This window comes from Setaria italica, chromosome VI (genome assembly GCF_000263155.2).
Source record: "Setaria italica strain Yugu1 chromosome VI, Setaria_italica_v2.0, whole genome shotgun sequence".
Taxonomy (NCBI): Eukaryota; Viridiplantae; Streptophyta; class Magnoliopsida; order Poales; family Poaceae; genus Setaria; species Setaria italica.
Window position 1 is genome coordinate 19,486,491 of NC_028455.1, and position 17,988 is coordinate 19,504,478.

General features: G+C 43.5%; 1 protein-coding gene across 1 annotated transcript; it reads left to right on the forward strand.

The window, feature by feature from the left end:
• Positions 1–6,057: 6,057 nt before the first annotated feature.
• LOC101757760 (brassinosteroid LRR receptor kinase BRL3-like) lies at positions 6,058–8,594 on the forward strand. Its single transcript, XM_022827742.1, has 2 exons — positions 6,058–6,341; positions 6,503–8,594. Exons 1-2 carry the CDS (start codon positions 6,058–6,060, stop codon positions 8,592–8,594), a joined length of 2,376 nt encoding a protein of 791 aa, XP_022683477.1.
• The last annotated feature ends 9,394 nt before the right edge of the window (positions 8,595–17,988 follow it).

Below are 17,988 nucleotides of genomic sequence, written 5' to 3' on the forward strand. Positions count from 1 at the left end.
TGAGTTCGTGGGGCGAATGCATGAGGAAGTGATGCACGGCGGGTTAGTACAGACTAGAGGGAGTGGGAGACCTACAATTCCCTGGAGACGCGGTCTTATTGCCGAGCCTCTGCTATGATCTATCTGTACACCCGTCCGCCACATAGAGTCCGCACGAAGGGTCATGGGAGTTTGCAGGGACGCCATCTGGGCCACTATAGGATGCGCTGGACGTCTCAACTCTTGATTTTGAGCTTTCAATTTGGCGTCGATGTCGTCCAGGAACCGATGGCGATTGGGAGCCTCATCAAAAGACTCCTCTTCAGCGGCATCATCCTGAGCAGAAGTATTCCACTGGTGTGCACGGCCACGATTCTTTCATCCACCCACCATTGACTCGAACCTGGCTCTGGTACCAACTGATGCAATGGTTAGAACAAACCAGACGATCAATACATGAGGCACATGAGTAAGATAAAAATCTAGATGGAATTGTAACTCACGAATTCCTTCTAGTATTCACCAACAATAGTGGTTAACTTGATCATAGATTCTACCCCAAAAATCTAAGAGTCCTTTACATATATAGACCACGTAGGCCAAATAAACTAGAAGATGAAGTGCTAGATAAAACTGAACACACTAACAGATGGCTCTTAAACTTCTTATTTAGTCAAATAAATATTTAGACCATTAGACTTCCTTGCATATTTATTTGGAGCTTCATGTCACAGCATCTCCATGAATATTGGGTTTATTTGTCTCCATCAATCGTCTTCATCCTAGGCACCGTGCCACAGACATAAGAAACCAAAGAGCTGATGAAATTCACCCAAAAAGCATATAAACAACTCGACCAGATAAGTCCGATACCATCACTGCACCACTTCCAAAACCAGCATGGCATCAGCCACCGTAGATGATTAAAAGGCGCACGAGAAGCCCTAAGGGACAACGACACAGGAAATTGGGGTGGAGCCCCGGGCGTCCGTGGCCACCACGGCGCTCCACCTAACCCTAACCGCCCTATCGGAGACCTCCGTCAACACATTAAATCCAATCGTGATGCTTGCTTAATAATAACTAGCTGACAATGCGAACGGGACCAAGAATAGCTCGATCACCCGCTGGACAACTCTGATGGCTTCCCCGTTTTTTCCCAACATGTTAGAAGGATGGGCTACCCTGAGAAGTTCAAACCATCGAGAATCAACAAGTATGACGTCAAGAGAGACTCACATCAATGGCTTAAGTGCTATTACATGGCTATTGGACTAGCCGGAGGAACCAACGATACCAAGGTCATTTACTTTCCCATCATCATGGAGGCAGCACCACTCACCTGACTAGAATCACTCCCTAAATCCTCCATCAATACATGGGAAGACTTGAAGAAGATGTTCACTTGCAACTTTGTGGCACCCTACAACGTCCCAGTAACTGCGTAGATCTAGCCCAATGCAGGGAGAAGACCAACGATTTGCGCAGCTACATACGCCGCTTCTTTGAAGCAAAGGCGACCATTACATACATAATGGAGTGCAACGTCATCGTTTGTTTCCAAGACGGCCTATATGATCATCGGATGTACATTGACTTCAGAAGGACATCCAAGCCATGTGGATCATTGAACAGATCTGAGCGGACAAGGAGGACCCTGAGCACGACAAATTTGACTCATTGTTGCTAAAAGGGAAGGCCGACAAGGACGATGATGTACAGATGGTGGTCTCATTGTTGTTGAAATGTTCAGTGATGTATGTCAAACTTTAATCCTTAATTATGGTTGTTCCAATTGCAAATTCAATATGAATCTTTTGTTGGGAACAGGATACCGTCACTAGGTTTCCATCAGTGTGTTACAGACACCCCAAAGGCCCAAGGATCCATCATACATGGTTCTTCATTGCCTAGTGGAGTCAAATAGTAGGCTGCAGATGGTGAGGCACTGGTAGGCCTGGTAATGGATCGAAATCCGGCCCCAACCCTGCTTCAACCCTCTAATCAAAATAGTTAGCCCAACCTTATCCAACCCTTATATGTATTACTAGTGCTTGATCCAATTCGATCCTTTAAGAAATTGCACATTGATCTAGCCATGATCCTATATTTGCCCATGGGCCAATAGGATTTGCACTGAAGCATAACGATCTGTGGGCTCTAATTAGTACAAACAAGCAAGCAAAGAGGCTCTAATTAGTATCCATGGGCTTCTCTGTATCTCTGTCTTCTCGCATGCAAATCATAGGCCAGAGTTGCTGGCCAAATCTACTCTGAACAGATCACAGGTCAGAGCATGCAAAGGTAAAGGAACAGACAGGCACACTGCATGAGTCCACGTCTACTGGCCAAATCCTCTTTGCTACACAGATCACCAAATCACCACACAGATCACAAATAAGTGGTAGACCACTCCAAAAACTTTTTCATGCTATTGATAGCAGGACCACTCAGATCAACCACTCTAAGTCACTATAGAAATAGAAACTGCATCATCCTTGTCCGGAATAGCAACTGGTTCATAGAGGTAAATAATGCATATACCAGTTAGTCAGGATAAAAAAGTAGCAAGAAACTATGTTGTAAAATAAGATAGCTTTAGGACATCAAGTATAAAAACAGTCAGACAGAACAAAGACACTGTCAAGCATGCATGAATGGATGCATCTAGATCAAGGAGTGCACAAGACAATCAGAAACATTTGTCCAATTCCAGCACATAAAATAGCAAAGCCGTCGGGGCTGCACAGGAAATCCTTTTAGGTTTCTGGAAGAGAGATGGTGAGGGCAGCAGGAATTTAGGGAATAAGAAAGACATTTCTGCATCGCAACATGCTCTCATTTAGCCAACCAAAAAGGTAACCAATCTGTAGTCCCTTGAGGCCTGGCCTGCGAAGCACATTGTGTAGTAGAAATGAGTCCATGGACTGATTAGTGATAGATGGGACTCCAATCTGGTGTAGTGGAAGAAGATAGAAGATTGAATTTCACCACAACACCCATGCTAATCTATCCTGTCAACTGGTACAATAAATATTGCAGGCCTAAGAAAGAAGTTTCAAAAATTATAGAGCAAAGCTGCTATACTATTTGACATGTTGGATGCTGATCCTGTTCTTGATCAGAAGAAAAACTACAATCACTAAGACTTGTAACGTCAGACAAACTACAAATTGAGAAACTGTGACTAAATCACAGCAAAATATGCCAAATTTTCAAGCAAGATAAAAGATTGGTATAAGAAGAAACTTTATCACAATCCATGCTAATGTTATGTAAATTGATTAAACTGAAATACAATAAGCTAAATACAATAAGCTAAGTGTAAGACCCATTTACCTTTATCATCATCTTCATCTTCCTCGTTTGAATCAAACATTCTATGACCGGTCATTGGTTCACCTTCTTCTTCTTCATCAAACCCGATTAGCTAATGTTTTACACAGATCAATGCTTCAAGCATTTCAGGTGAGAGAGATGTCCTATTTTTCCCAAGAATCCTTCCAGCTACGCTAAAGGCTGATTCTGAGGATACTATGCTAATAGGAATAGAAAGAAAGTCTCTAGCCATCAAGGACAAGATTGGATAAGCATCATAATTCTTCTTCCCCCATGCAAGAACATTGAAGTGCTTATCTGACCTCACAAGGAATCTAGGGTTCTCCAGGTGAATATCCAGCTCTGACCATTCTTGACGGGCCTCGAAGCTTTGTGATGCAAACTGAGCGAATGCAAGCTCTACCCACCTTTTACCAGAAACTTGTCCTAAAGAAGTGCTACCAGACTCGTCGGACTCACTTACGCTTTGCTCATCATTTGATATATTGAACACAAGCACACTGTTGCTCCTGACAATCTTTTCATACTCTATGTAATATTTCTTCAAATACCGATTTAACTCCCTCATTTTAACCTCAACATTTTCACTAATGGTATAGAAATAGAACTTGATGAAGTTAGTTTTCATACTTGGATCAAGAACAACAGCTATTAGAAGAGCAAAATTAGGCTTTGTACAGTGCTTTTCAAACTTTGTTTGCATGGCATTAGCTATTTGAAATCCACACCTCATCAAGCAAAACATCTCGGATTGCTAGCAACATATTCAAGAAAAGGTGGGTTGTAGGATGCCTGTCTACGGAGAATGGTTTGGTTGCCTCACTAAACTGATGCAAAAAATCATGAAGGGCTCTCTTCCTGAATGATCGACTTGACTGGTCAGTTACCAGACTATCACAGTTGTCGACCTCAACCACAACTTCTTGTCCTAGATCCATATCACCTAGATGACACTAATGCAATTTCAGTATAAGATAACAAAAGGAATCACAATTGTTGCATAAAAAATTATAACTACTAAACATAACATTCAGATTGTCATCACTTTTTTACTAGGCATATTGCGACATGGAGAATATATCACCAGAATATTTAAGGGTTGTTGCCTGTCGAAAGCAGGCACCCAACCCAATGCAATTGATCTATCGCTACAAATGAGTTCCATCAGGTACACTTTATGCCAACCTCCAATTAATTTGGAGTGTATTCAAATCCAACCTAGAACGGTTGGTTCAAAATCGATCCAGAAAATCGTAAAACAATCTCAGCCCCGCCCAATCCAAACACACACACCCTGCAAAAGAAATTGTTTTGCAAGTCCACTGCCTATGCTGCATCGCAAATACCCCATCGCCGCTGCCTACGCCGCATCACAAATACTAGGGGAGGAAAGGAGCCAAATTGGATCGCAAATACCAGGCAAAGCAGGGAAATCCTGCCCGGATTGCCGCACGGCCCCCACCCACCCCGGCCGGATCCTCCGGAGCTTGGAGAGGCAAGATCGGAGGGCGAGAAGGGAGCCGCCTGCACCGCCAGATGAGTTCGCCGAGTTCTTGCGCCGCCACACGAGCCTGGAGAGGCCGTGAAAAAGCAACTAGTGGAGGAGAATCCTTTCTTGCAATCCACGGGCTCAACCTTGCAATTGACCAAGGATCGATTATGGGCCACGTTGGGACATGGCCTGATCTGATCCTACCCATTCTTCGGGAAGGCCTTTTAAGGCTCAGCCTGTATCAGCTTGTAAGGCCCGATCTGTTTGGCCCTTTGATTTTTACAGCCCTTTACGAGGCCTAGGCACTGGACGATTAACTTTCCACAAAATCCTTGGCTGAGAGATCATGGCACGCAACATCTGACTGTGAGGTTTTGTTTTTAGATTGCTTGCTTGCTAATTTTGTGGGCTTAGCCTGAAGGAGAGTTTGGGTTGGAATCATCTCAGGCAACTGTGCAATGTTGCAAACCAGCATCTTGGTGTTGGTAATTAAATTTAAGAGGGGTAGAGAAGTCCACGAGACCACGACTGACAGGTGCTAATCATGGTCGTGAGTCCGTGACCTCAAAATCCACCACCAAGGGCGACCAAAGAGTCCATCAGACATGTGATTAGAAAATTGTGACACAAGGATCGTACTCATAGCATTTTCGTAAGTGCAAACAGCTCTGTTTGGTATTGACCGCGGTGCCCCCGTTGAAACTGCTTTATTTCGTATACAACCATGAAGGCTAACTAAGCATATATAGTTGTTTATACTCGAACCTGTTCACTCAGGCTCTCGAGTAGTTGATTTAGTACGAGTGCATATATTTTTAGCTAATTATTCTTTTAATGGAAGATGATATGTTTGTCAATAGCAAAGCATTTGCCATCTGCATCTGTATCTCTTAACAAAAAAAGCCATCATAAAACACTAGAAGCCACATAGGTGGCATGTCATGCAATCAGTGGAATCAAAAGCTATTTTCTCGATAGGAACTTGGAAAGGAAGAGCGTGTTCTGATCATTCTCGGTGGAGTGGAAATGTGGAATTGGACGAAACGGTAAAAAGAATTTCTGGAACCCCAATAGAAACGGTAAAATTTGCTGATTCAACCAGACGTCCAATGGTCAATTGTCATTATCCTTCCACACGGTTAAACCATCAAGTACTCTTTTCTGAGGTGGAGGCGGCAAATAAAGCAATTTACGCATCGATATAAGTAGTTTCATACGCTACAAAAAAAAGCATACAGCTCCCGGCCATGGCCACTACTAATCTTGCCGTGCCCGCCCTCCTGTTGCTGCTCCACCTGGTGCGTGCCGTTGCTGGCGCCGAGGACGAGGCCGCGGCACTACTCTCCTTCAAGCGTGCGTCGGTGTCCGCCGACCCACAAGGTGCTCTCGCGGGCTGGCGCAACGACACCTCCGGCTCACCGTGCGCGTGGGCGGGCGTCTCGTGCACCGACGACGGCCGCCTCCACAAGCTCAACCTCAGCGGCATGTCCCTCGCCGGTCGGCTCCACCTCGACGCGCTGCTCGCGCTCCCGTGCTCCATAGCCTTGACCTCCGCGGCAACGCCTTCCACGGCAACCTCTCCCACCGTGCCATGCTGCGGCGGACCACGCCGCCATGCGCTCTTGTGAAGGTCGACCTGTCCTCGAACGCCTTGAAGGGCAACCTGCCCTGGGCGTTCTTGGCATCCTGCAGCAACCTGCAGTCCCTGAACTTGTCAAGGAACAACCTAACCGGCGGGGGCTTTCTGTTCCCTCCGTCTCTGCGGACACTGGACATGTCCAGGAACAAGGTGTCAGATGTCGGCTTGCTGAACTACTCCCTGACCGCCTGCCATGGCATTCGGTACCTCAACTTCTCGGCCAACCAGTTCACCGGAGGCATTACGGGGTTTGCAAGGTGCAGCCAAGTTTCTGTTCTTGATATATCAGGGAACCTCATGTCCGGCACCCTACCGGCTGGGCTTGTAACCATGGCGCCGGCCAATTTGACACACTTGAGCATTGCTGGAAATAACTTCTCTGGGGACATCTCCAGGTATGTTTTTGGTGATTGCACAAACCTCAAAGTGCTCGATTGGTCATACAATAGACTGAGTGGCATGGGGTTGCCACCGAGTCTTGCCAACTGCCGCCGCTTGGAGACACTTGACATGTCGGGGAACATGCTTCTTTCTGGCCCAATGCCAGTGTTCTTGGGAGGCTTCCAACAATTGAAGAAACTTGCACTAGCTGGGAACAACTTTATTGGAGAAATTCCGGATGAACTGAGCCCCTTGTGCAGGACGCTGGTTGAACTAGACTTATCAAGCAACCAGCTGATTGGCGGTTTGCCTGCAAGTTTCTCAAGATGCAGATCGCTTGAGGTGCTCGATCTCAGCAGCAATCAACTGTCTGGTGACTTTGTGGTTACTGTGATCAGCAAAATCTCGTCTCTGCGTGTGTTGCGGCTGCCATTCAACAACATCACAGGGACAAATCCGCTGCCCACACTTGCAGCTGAGTGCCCTTTGCTTGAAGTTATCGATCTTGGATCTAATGAGCTCGATGGAGAGATGATGCCAAACTTGTGTTCATCATTGCCATCACTGCGAGAGCTGCTCCTCCCAAACAATGACCTCATTGGAACCGTGCCGCCGTCACTTGCCAACTGCAGCAATCTAGATTCTCTAGACCTCAGCTTCAACCTATTGATTGGTCAGATTCCAGCTGAAGTGTTATTGCTTCCAAAGCTTGTTCATCTGGTCATGTGGGCAAATAATCTCTCCGGTGAAATACCGGACATGCTATGCTCCAGGAGCACGACACTGGAGACATTGGTGATAAGTTTCAACAACTTAACTGGAGGCGTTCCTCCTTCCATTAGCAGATGTGTGAATCTCATATGGGTGTCACTTGCTGGCAACCATCTCACTGGGAGCGTGCCCTCAGGATTTGGCAACCTCCAGAAGCTTGCCATTCTACAGCTGCACAAGAATTCACTGTCTGGCCCGGTGCCAGCAGAGTTTGGTAGCTGCAGCAGCCTCGTCTGGCTTGATCTCAGCAACAACAACTTCTCGGGCACAATACCACCACAGTTAGCGGCACAGGCGGGGCTCACCACTGGAGGTGTTGTTTCCGGCAGGCGAATCGCATTCCTTAGGAGTGAGGCTGGCAACATCTGCCCCGGTGCTGGAGTGTTGTTTGAGTTCTTTGGCATCCGTCCAGAGCGACTGGCCCAGTTGCCGGCTGTACGCTCATGTGCCCCCACGGGGATATACACTGGGACTGTATTCTACACCTTCAATAATAATGGAAGCATGATCTTCCTTGATCTGTCATACAACAGCCTTACAGGAAAGGTTCCGGCAAGCTTGGGGAAGATGGCATACCTTGACGTGCTTAACTTGGGACATAATGACCTTACTGGTGAAATTCCAGGCGCGTTCACGGGACTGGAAGGGATCGCTCTACTTGATCTCTCACACAATCAACTCAGTGGTATCATTCCGCCGGGCCTTGGTGGTCTGCACTTTCTTGCAGCCTTTGATGTCTCTAATAACAACCTGACTGGAGAGATCCCGACATCGGGGCAGCTCATGACGTTCCCTGCATCTGACTTTGAAAACAACTCTGGTGTCTGTGGCATCCCCTTGAATCCCTGTAGCCAGGTTGACAATGGAGGTGGTGGTCCTGAGCCTCAAGATATTCCTGATGGGCATGTGCCTGTCGTCTCTCCATCTGGGATCGGCATAGGCTTAGCACTTGGTGTCCCTGTAGGTTTTGGTCTAGGGATCTTGCTACTCTAGTATGATTCACCGTTTTGGGGTCTATTTCACACAATCAGATGTTGCTCGCCGTCTACATGCTGCTCAGTACGTCATGTTTGCACAGCAGCCACACCGTCAGTCTCACAGGTCTAATCATACAAATGGACTGTAACCAAACATAATAATGCGTAATATTATGAGTATGGTAACACTGACACCACCAATGGAGTAACAATACCACCAATGCAGTCCTGTTGTTTTTTTTTCCATTTGATTGTTATTGGCTTATTGCCATAACTAAATTAACATGGACATTTGAGACAAGATTGTTGCAACAAGCAGGAACGGTGGTCTGTTTTCTGTTATCCCTAATATGACCTGCTGAATACCAAAACCCCTAACTACTGCTCTCTCTAGCAACAAACACTTATTCCATACTATAATTTCAAACTGTACAAAAGATCAGGAGGACAGAAATACAAAGGCACCTCATATGACTGAGCAAGCTCAGCCTTGACGAGGGAGCGTCAAGGTAAGCCTGTGGCAGAATTTCGCTCAAGACACCTCCTGCAGTCCCTTCCGCGCCTGCCCTGGAAGTGGTAAAGGCTGTGATGCTGCCGGAGCCAGGTAGCTGCCGCAAATGGGTGCTCCAGCACTTTTCAAAACCACAATACAAAATGGTTCGGTGACAAAGATTTCTGAACGTATCATATTCTCCTTCTATTGATTCTTTACGGATGGAAATGTATGGATCCATATGTCTACATACCTGGATGGTGTTCATGGATTAACAGAAATGGGCATTTTTAGTGGTCCTATTGTCCATGTATTTAGATGGCAAAGGCCAGTTTGATTTTTTACAAACATTATAGTGATCATATGTCGAAATTGATCCTTTATTTTGTGCATTGCAAATTCAACAAAAGAAAATCCTTCGCGGACCTTCTGTTGGAGAACGAGAAGGCCACACTTGTGATATATGGAACATCTTCTACACAAAACCTGGAATGCCATTGATAGTTAGAAACTTTTTTTTCGATGTTAGAGCATCTCAGCAGATCCATTCCCCAATCCAACTATTGTGTTGGGAGAGTTGGTAAAAAAATAGCGCTCCAGCAGATCCCCGTTACCTATCCTTTTTGCCAATAATTATCTGGACAAACTGATAATCCACTCCAACTCACCCCAAATAAACAAAGAATTGTGGCTCTCGCAATACAACAGTTGGATTGAGATTAGATTATTGGGAAACTGCTATTGACACCGATTTTTGACTAGAGTCAATCGATGAAGATAAGGTTCCGAGAGGCGATGGAGTCGGAGAAGGAGTCTGAGGCGAGCACAGCGTCTCTACCAAAATAAGGAAAAGCGTGAAGATTTATTTTAGTTAGTTTTTAGAATAATTGTAACAGTTCATGTCTTAACTGACTAGGTTTTAACTTGCTCTAGGGTATAAATATAAGCCTAGGACGTTGTACCAGAATAATCATCAATACAACCTTTTTCGGATTCACACCACCAAACCCTAGGAGTAGTTGTAGAGTAGTTTCTCGACGAGTTCCTTCTAGCGAGTAGGGCTGCATTGGCTTCGTCCTTCGGCGAGCCTGTAAGTACTATCATTATCGGTCGTTACGTTATTTGTGTCAAAACTTTCTCGATTAGGTTCGATATTTTGATCCTCTTATCGTAATGCTAGTTATCGAGTTTGCTTATTTTAATAAAGTTGAATCGTATCAATCTCTTAGTTATTTCAAGCGCTCACCGGTTATCTGATCGTATCAGCTAAGTTTGATCCTGCATGCTTTAATTGCTTTATCTTTATGATATCCGGTAGATCGTTATCCTTGCCCCTCGTGTTGCTAGCCCTCAGATCTTTAAGCGTCAAACTATTTCTGTTGAGCATATGCTGTCTCGGTTAGGTCCGATCTATCTATCATAGTAGTAGGCTGACGTCATCGAGCCGATGGTTACGTATGCGAGGTCTTCTTTTGAAGTTCGAGTCCTTTAAATTACCACATTAAGTTATTGCCCTGTGATGCCATACTCTCTCAGTTAGGTTGGATCTATCGGCTCATGACAATGATTCAGTTTAATTGACATGGACGTGATGAACAAGTTATCATTGCTCGTCGGCTCGTATAGCCGATGGCACATGCCATTAATGTTGTTATTTATTGCATGCACATCATGATTACATCCAAAGCGTGTTTTATAATGGTGTTTATTCAAATTAACGCACCCATGAGCTCATAGGCTTCACAGCCGATCGGCTCAAGAGTTTAACATTTACCAAGTCTTTCCCTTATCAATTGCAGGTCAAATTAACTGGCATGCCGCCTACCTTCGCAAGCTGATTGGAGCCTGCACTGGAGTTAAGCAGATCTCCTAGGTCCTCAGGTGTTTGCAACGCAAAGTCTTTAGTCTAAATTTGCGTCAACACGCTTTTTGGCACGCCCGGTGGGACCATAGTTATCAACAATCTAGCCGATCCAAGCAGTCAGTTCATTAGATGAGGCTTGATGGATAGTGCAACTGATGATGCAGATGGAAAGTTAGGATAAGGTTTTACATCGGTTGACCTATTGGAAGAGGTTGATATAGGTTTAGGTGATAGGCCAAGGCCGACGTTCGTGAGTGCTAAATTATGTCCTAAGTTTAAACGGGAATTAATAAAGCTTTTAAAAGAGTATCGGGATTGTTTTGCCTCGGAATACTATGAGATGCTAGGGTTAAGCCGATCAATTGTGGAACATCGGCTACGTATCAAGCCAGGTTATTAACCTTTCAAACAACTAGTGAGGAGGTTCAAGCTAGAGCTACTCGAAGCAATTTAGGTTTGTCGGATTTAGTGATCGGCAGTACACCAGGGGTTATCCAGGTGGTATATTTGTAGGTGGGGGAGATCGCAAGATTAAGAGCTTGAATGGTAACACAAGGGCACAAAGTTTTAGACGGTTTCAGGCCTCTGAAGAGTAACACCTTACGTCCTGTATTCTGGTGGATTATATTGCTGGTATGGGATACAAAGAGTTGATGTACCCTCGGGGGGGGGGCATCCCTAGCCGCCTTATATAGGCTGACGACCTAGGGTTACAATCGGATAGGATCTAATCCTAGTCGGTTGTTACATGGAAAGCAATCCCGTGATATCTGGGCAAAATATGCTCGCCCGGCCTCCGGGCTTGTGCACCATGCATTTTCATGCCTTGGCCCGCACGACATGGTCGGGTGGGCCCACTTGCCAGGGCCGACCAGTATCCTGGTCGGTGGAGACCCGTGGGTACCCTTATCTCTCAAGCTCCCGAGCGATGTGTAGTCAAATAGGAACCTGACAGATGCACAACGAAGCTTGTAATGAACTTGGCTGAAGGTGCGGTGTCATCATAGTGATGGAGAGGCTGCGCAGTGCTCAAAAAAGGAAGAAAAATTAAAGTTTCCATAGGAGTATGACCAAATGCGCATGGCTATGCGACTGTTGAGCTTCGGGATGTGGTAAGCACATGGACAGGCTACTCCAAGAGTTCGCGGTGATATTTGTCGAACCATCGGGTCTGCCACTTGCGTGAGGCTGCCATCACTGGATTCACCTCCTGCCAGTGGCCGCTTCTGTGGCTGTTTGGCCACACTACTAGAAAACCCCCCATGTAGCTACGCCAGATTTAGAGTTTAGACACGCTTTATTTCATCTCTATGTCAATGTAGGCACACTTTCATAAAGCGTATTAGAAGCATCTTCGTACGTACCGCATCAGACCTTGTAGAGATAAATCCTTTAAGCGTTGCTATAAAAGAAAGAAAACATTTTATAAACACGTTAGATGCATATCTAAAAATATTATACAATTTTGCAAACACGTGTATAAAACGTCTCTAGTGGTGTAGTTACATAGCATAGTAACGCTTCATTTCGTATTAATGAATATAGATACAATATATAGATACGTATACAAAACATGCCTACTAATATAGACGCGTTTTATAGTGATTTCTTACTGCGTAGTAATTAGTATAGAGACGATTTAGTAGAGCGTGACAGGTGACGTGGCAGATGATGTGGCAGGTGACGTGGTGGATGATGTGGCGGGTGACGTGGCGGATGTTGTGGCGGGTTGACGTGGCACGTGATGTGGCCGGTGACGTGGCGGGTGACACGTTTTATAGTAACACCAAATTACGTGTTAACAAATGTAGAAACAATATCGTACATACATTTTTATTACGTATCTACGAATATAGACACATTTTATAGTAACACCACATTGTGTATTAAGAAATGTAGAGACGATTTATAGATACATCTATTTTCGTGTGTATTAATATATAATGATTTGTTTATTTGCATTTATAAATTCAATATATCATTTTATTTTCGAATAGTTTAATAATGCCTAAATAAATTATCCATGACATTGCATAAGAACACCAGTACATTAATTCTTTGCTTCACCAAAATGAAACTGAGTTTTCAAGAACCAACAAGTACATTAACTAAAGTACTGTCAACAAGACAATTGCCTTGATAAAAAAACACGGACAAAGTGACAATATCATACAATTATTTCTAAATTTTTTCAATAACAACTAAAACCTACGCTTCACGTCACTGCCTGTTCTTGCCCCTCTCTCCATCGTAGCTTCACTTCTACCTTGAAAAGTTACATCATCAGGTTGTTTTAGATTTTAACTTGTAGCTTTCTTCACCAGGGCACAAGAACACCAGTAGCAACAACACCTACACACCAAAACTCAAGAAATAATAGAGCCATAGTCAGAGATGGGTAGATCAGAAATGAGCTTGCTATCAAGCAACACAGATCAAAAGTCCATGAAAAGGACATCCTATATCGGCAATGTTGTAATTCTACAGAAGACAACTCAATCTGCTACCAGGTAGCGAAATAATAACAAAATAGGAAGCAATTCACTTTTGGACGCGCTTGGATCCTTTGCTCAAGCTTGCCTAGCCAGACTAGCAGGCGAGGCAAAGCAAGGCAAGGCCAGTCAAATACAGGACGTTTGGTTGCCTTGGGCAGTGAAAAAGCTTGCCCATACAGCACAGCTATGCATATGTGTCAGTAGGGCAAATGTGATCCCGCATAAGACACGATGCATATTTTATTACTACTCCACACTGCGCACTTGCCTTGTTGACGCAGGAGAGCTGATTTGGCTCTCTTGGCTGGGCAAGCATTTCCTTGCTAGAGGAGGCAAGATTGCCTGGCAAAGCAAGATTTTTCATCAACTACCAAACTCATATCCTTGCCTAGCAAGGCTGGGCAAGATCAGGCAAAGGATCCAAATGTACCCTTTGTGCCATGCTACTGTACATGCTCGAAGTTTCATAACAGATCTCATAGTTGATTAAACTAGAATTAACTTCTGCCATGGTGCTGTACATTCTACCACGTTGTCAACACTAATGATTTGCATTTACAGAACACTAAGCATTACTTCAGTTTCAACCAAGGATCCAAGAACAATAGATGTTTGTGTGTGTCATATGACAACAAGCAAGATTTCCAGGTTAAAACTTGAAAGCAATATTTCCTTGTCTCCATGCTTGCAGCATATAAATTGTACCATGTAAACTCTATTTATACCACCAGCTACCACCAGCTACTAGAACCTTGACACAATTTTGTTTGTAATGTCCAGAACTTACAATCAGAAATACTCCATGGAACACAGAAACACCACCAATAGTATGAAATTATGTTGCTTTATTTGTCTGCAAAAATCATGCATGCAGATCACACCCCATCCTAGCTGTTAAAATGTTGCTTTCCTATAGCTCTAGAGATTGAACTAATCATATTTGTGTTTATTTGGTATGGGTTGAACTAATCATGAATGAAAGCTCCCCTTAACCAGCAGTCTAGCAAAAAAAATCTCAACACTATACCTTTCCGGCATTTGGTCGAACAGCAGCACAGCTCAACAATGCCTACGCTTCATTGCCTGTTCTTGCCCCTCTCTCCATCGCAGCTTCGCTTCTCCCTTGAAAAGTTACATCACCAGGTTTTTTCAGATTTGTACTTGTAGCTTTCTTCACTTGCCACGGGGCATGGGGTTAGATGAATATCACAATTTGAAGATATTATGAAATTGTAGGTTGAATCTTGAGAAAAAAAACTTACATGTGAACGGGGCCATGCAATGACATAGCCAATAGCATCTATTAGTGTACGAATGTCATAAATAGGTCTAGGTATCAGCTCATCTCCTTTATTTCTACTGTCAACATTTTCAAGACCTTCAACATAAACCCCAACATATTCCTTTCCAAGCACACTTCCTCCAATGTTTCATTTGGCATCAGTAGTCACTAACTTCACATTGGCCACAATTCTTCCTTTGTTTCTTAGTGAAAGAAGATGGACTGGATAACGGCTCTACCATTTTGCAAAACATGAAGATAAGAGTTTTGTACATTTAACTAATTTAAATATAAAAGAAAGAAGCGGAATAGAAGCATACCGATTCTGACCGGCACAAGCTGGGGGCTTTAACTCTTCGAGTCCTCTATAATAGGCAGGAATTATATTAGTTAAAATATAGCATCACTAAAGCAAGTTCACTCATTATAAACAATATTGCAATGTTAGCTTAGACATACCATGTTTGTCAAAATGGGTTCCTCTGAAAAATCTGTGGCTGCATTACCATTACCTTCATGAATAGAACTTTGAATATGTGCCTCCTGCAGCCACAGCGTAGATAGCAGTATGAGTTTGTAGACAACGAGATATGGCCAAAGTAGATGTATCACAATAGGAATAGGAATGTATCATGCTTTTAGCGCTAGCAAGGCACTATCACAGAAATGAAGCAGAACGTATCATGCTTTTAGTGCTAGAACTTGCAGCCTTGCAACCAATCTATGGCAAACAGTAGCACTCAAATATAGATTGATCCATAGCTTTACTATCCCAAGTTAACTCTGCAGCCATTATTATATTCCAAACCAATCAATAAGCTTCAATTGATTGCCAGATAAATTAAAGAAGCTTCAGTTGATTGATAAGATCATTGGTTCAGGTTGAAGTTTCCAATGCATGCATGCACAATAGTTCCTGATGAGCTAGAGATTACTAAAGAAAGCTCAAAGCACCAAGACTTTCAAGCAAGTTGGACACATATGATGGTGCCTGAAATGACAGGTAGAAAGCATGCAAAATCAGAAGAAATTAGTTGTGCTAGTTTGCAGCACTGCAAGCCTACAACTATGATTACTGAATTTGAATTTCAGGACAGTAATGTATTTTATCATAAAAATGCAGAATCTGTTCAAAATTGATAACTGTGGTGGATACATTAAGGTACAATCAATAGCACTCTTGCATAGGGAAAATATAATAATCACTGATATACCAAGATGACATGATAAAAGAAAAAGGCAAAACCAACAACTCGTACCCAATACTGAATAACAAGGAAACAGATTTTAGATGTACCCAATACCCAATTGCAGCAAACAAATTCTATGCAAACTAATTGTATGCTCTGAACAATAAAAGCATACCTTGGCAACTGTTTGCTCACTAGGTGAAGACGTACGGTCTTGGGTGAATGTCTCTTCCTGCAAAGTGTCAACAGCCATATTACATAATACATTAGCAAAAACTTTATTATTATTGTTGTAGCTGACATTCTCAGAAATCGTCACAGAAATTTCGTCATAGATTAGAAGGTTTCTTGTAGTGTTTGTTGTTTCTTCATCCTCCAATAATTACAAATACTAGCTTCCAGGACTTTGAGTCTGGCGGCTCCTGGGTTGGCATATCGATTTGTTTAGAGACTTGGCCAGGATTAGATTGCCGATTTGTCCTGTGGGTGCCTGAGCGGGTTTTGTATAGTCAAATGTAATTTTATTTAGAGACTTGACAAACACACGTTGCTAGCTCAATGGTATGGCTGCAGGACTCTAATATTGCCAGTCGCAGCTCAAACTTTATATCAAATATCAAAATTTATCTTTACGTGCCTATTGATGGTTATTTGATACGCTTTACGACGTGTCTAGGGGATAATGACGCTTTAAAGTCTGTCAAACTTTGTATCAATTCGATACGTTTTTCTAATCAAGTTAGAAAGCATCTTTACCTGGCTATAGACAATTGTTTGATACACTTTACACCGTGTCTAGGGGATAATGATGCTTTAAAGTGTGTCAAACTTTGCATCAATTCGATACATTTTTCTAATCAAGTCAGAAAGCATCTTTACCTAGCTATAGATAATTGTTTGATACGCTTTACAACGTGTTTAAGGGATAATGATGCTTTAAAGCGTGTCTAACTCCATGTCATTTTGAGACAACTTCAATAGCATCTTAAAAAATGTCTTTATATGACTAATAACACTGTAAGCGTGTCTAATATCGTAACAGTCTGACACGTTTTTGGAATCGTGTCAAAAAGCATCTTTACATGCTGATGTAGAGACGCTTTTATCGTGCGTTACTACTATAGCGTATCTACAGGGGGGGTTTTCTAGTAGTGAGTAATTAGTGGCTACTAATATGAACTTGTGTCCCTTGCTTGATGGAGGATAAATCTGTCCGATGAGGTCTATTCCCCAACCCCTAAACGACCATGGCTTAATTATTGGGTTCATAGCCGAGGCTGGTGCCCGCTGCACGTTGCCAAACTTCTGACAATCTTGACATCCTTTGTAATATTTAAAGCAATCCTCAAGTATCGTCGGCCAATAATAACCATTGTTCCTAATCATGCATTTCATTTTATGAGCCGATTGATGAGCCCCGCACACACCTTCATGAATTTCTCCCATCAGAACCTTTGCTTCTTCCGTTCCAATGCACTTGAGTAGAACCCCATCAATCGTCCGGTAAAACAAATCATCCTCAAGTAACACATATTTCGTGGCCTGAAAACGTACCCGCCGATCCACTTTCTTGGACGGATCTTTTAAGTAATCGGCGATCTCCTTTCAACAATCGTTGGCCGCAAGCTCCAGAGTCATGGCACCTTGAATCGGCCGATACCCGGAAGCATGTTGAGCAAGGTTGTTGGCTTCTTCATTGTAATTTCTGGGAATATGCTCAATAACCACAGACTTGAATTCTTTTAACAACTGAAGGCAATCTTCATAGTAAATCCTTAAGACATCATCTTTACATTCAGATTTGCCCGTCAACTGATCGACGATGAGCATGGAATCCCCGAAAATCTCCACTGCATCAGCCTTGACCTCTCTCAATAAGTGGATACCTTTCGGGACAACCTAGTATTCTACTTGGTTATTGGTAGCGGACGCCTCTATCGGCAGAGAGAAATCATAACTTGCCCCCCGAGGTGATATCAGGACGATGCCGATTCTTGATCCAGCCCCACACGAAGAACCGTCGAAGTACAGAGTCCATGGAGCTGGTTCAACGACGGCGATTTCCGGTCCACAATGCTGAGCCACG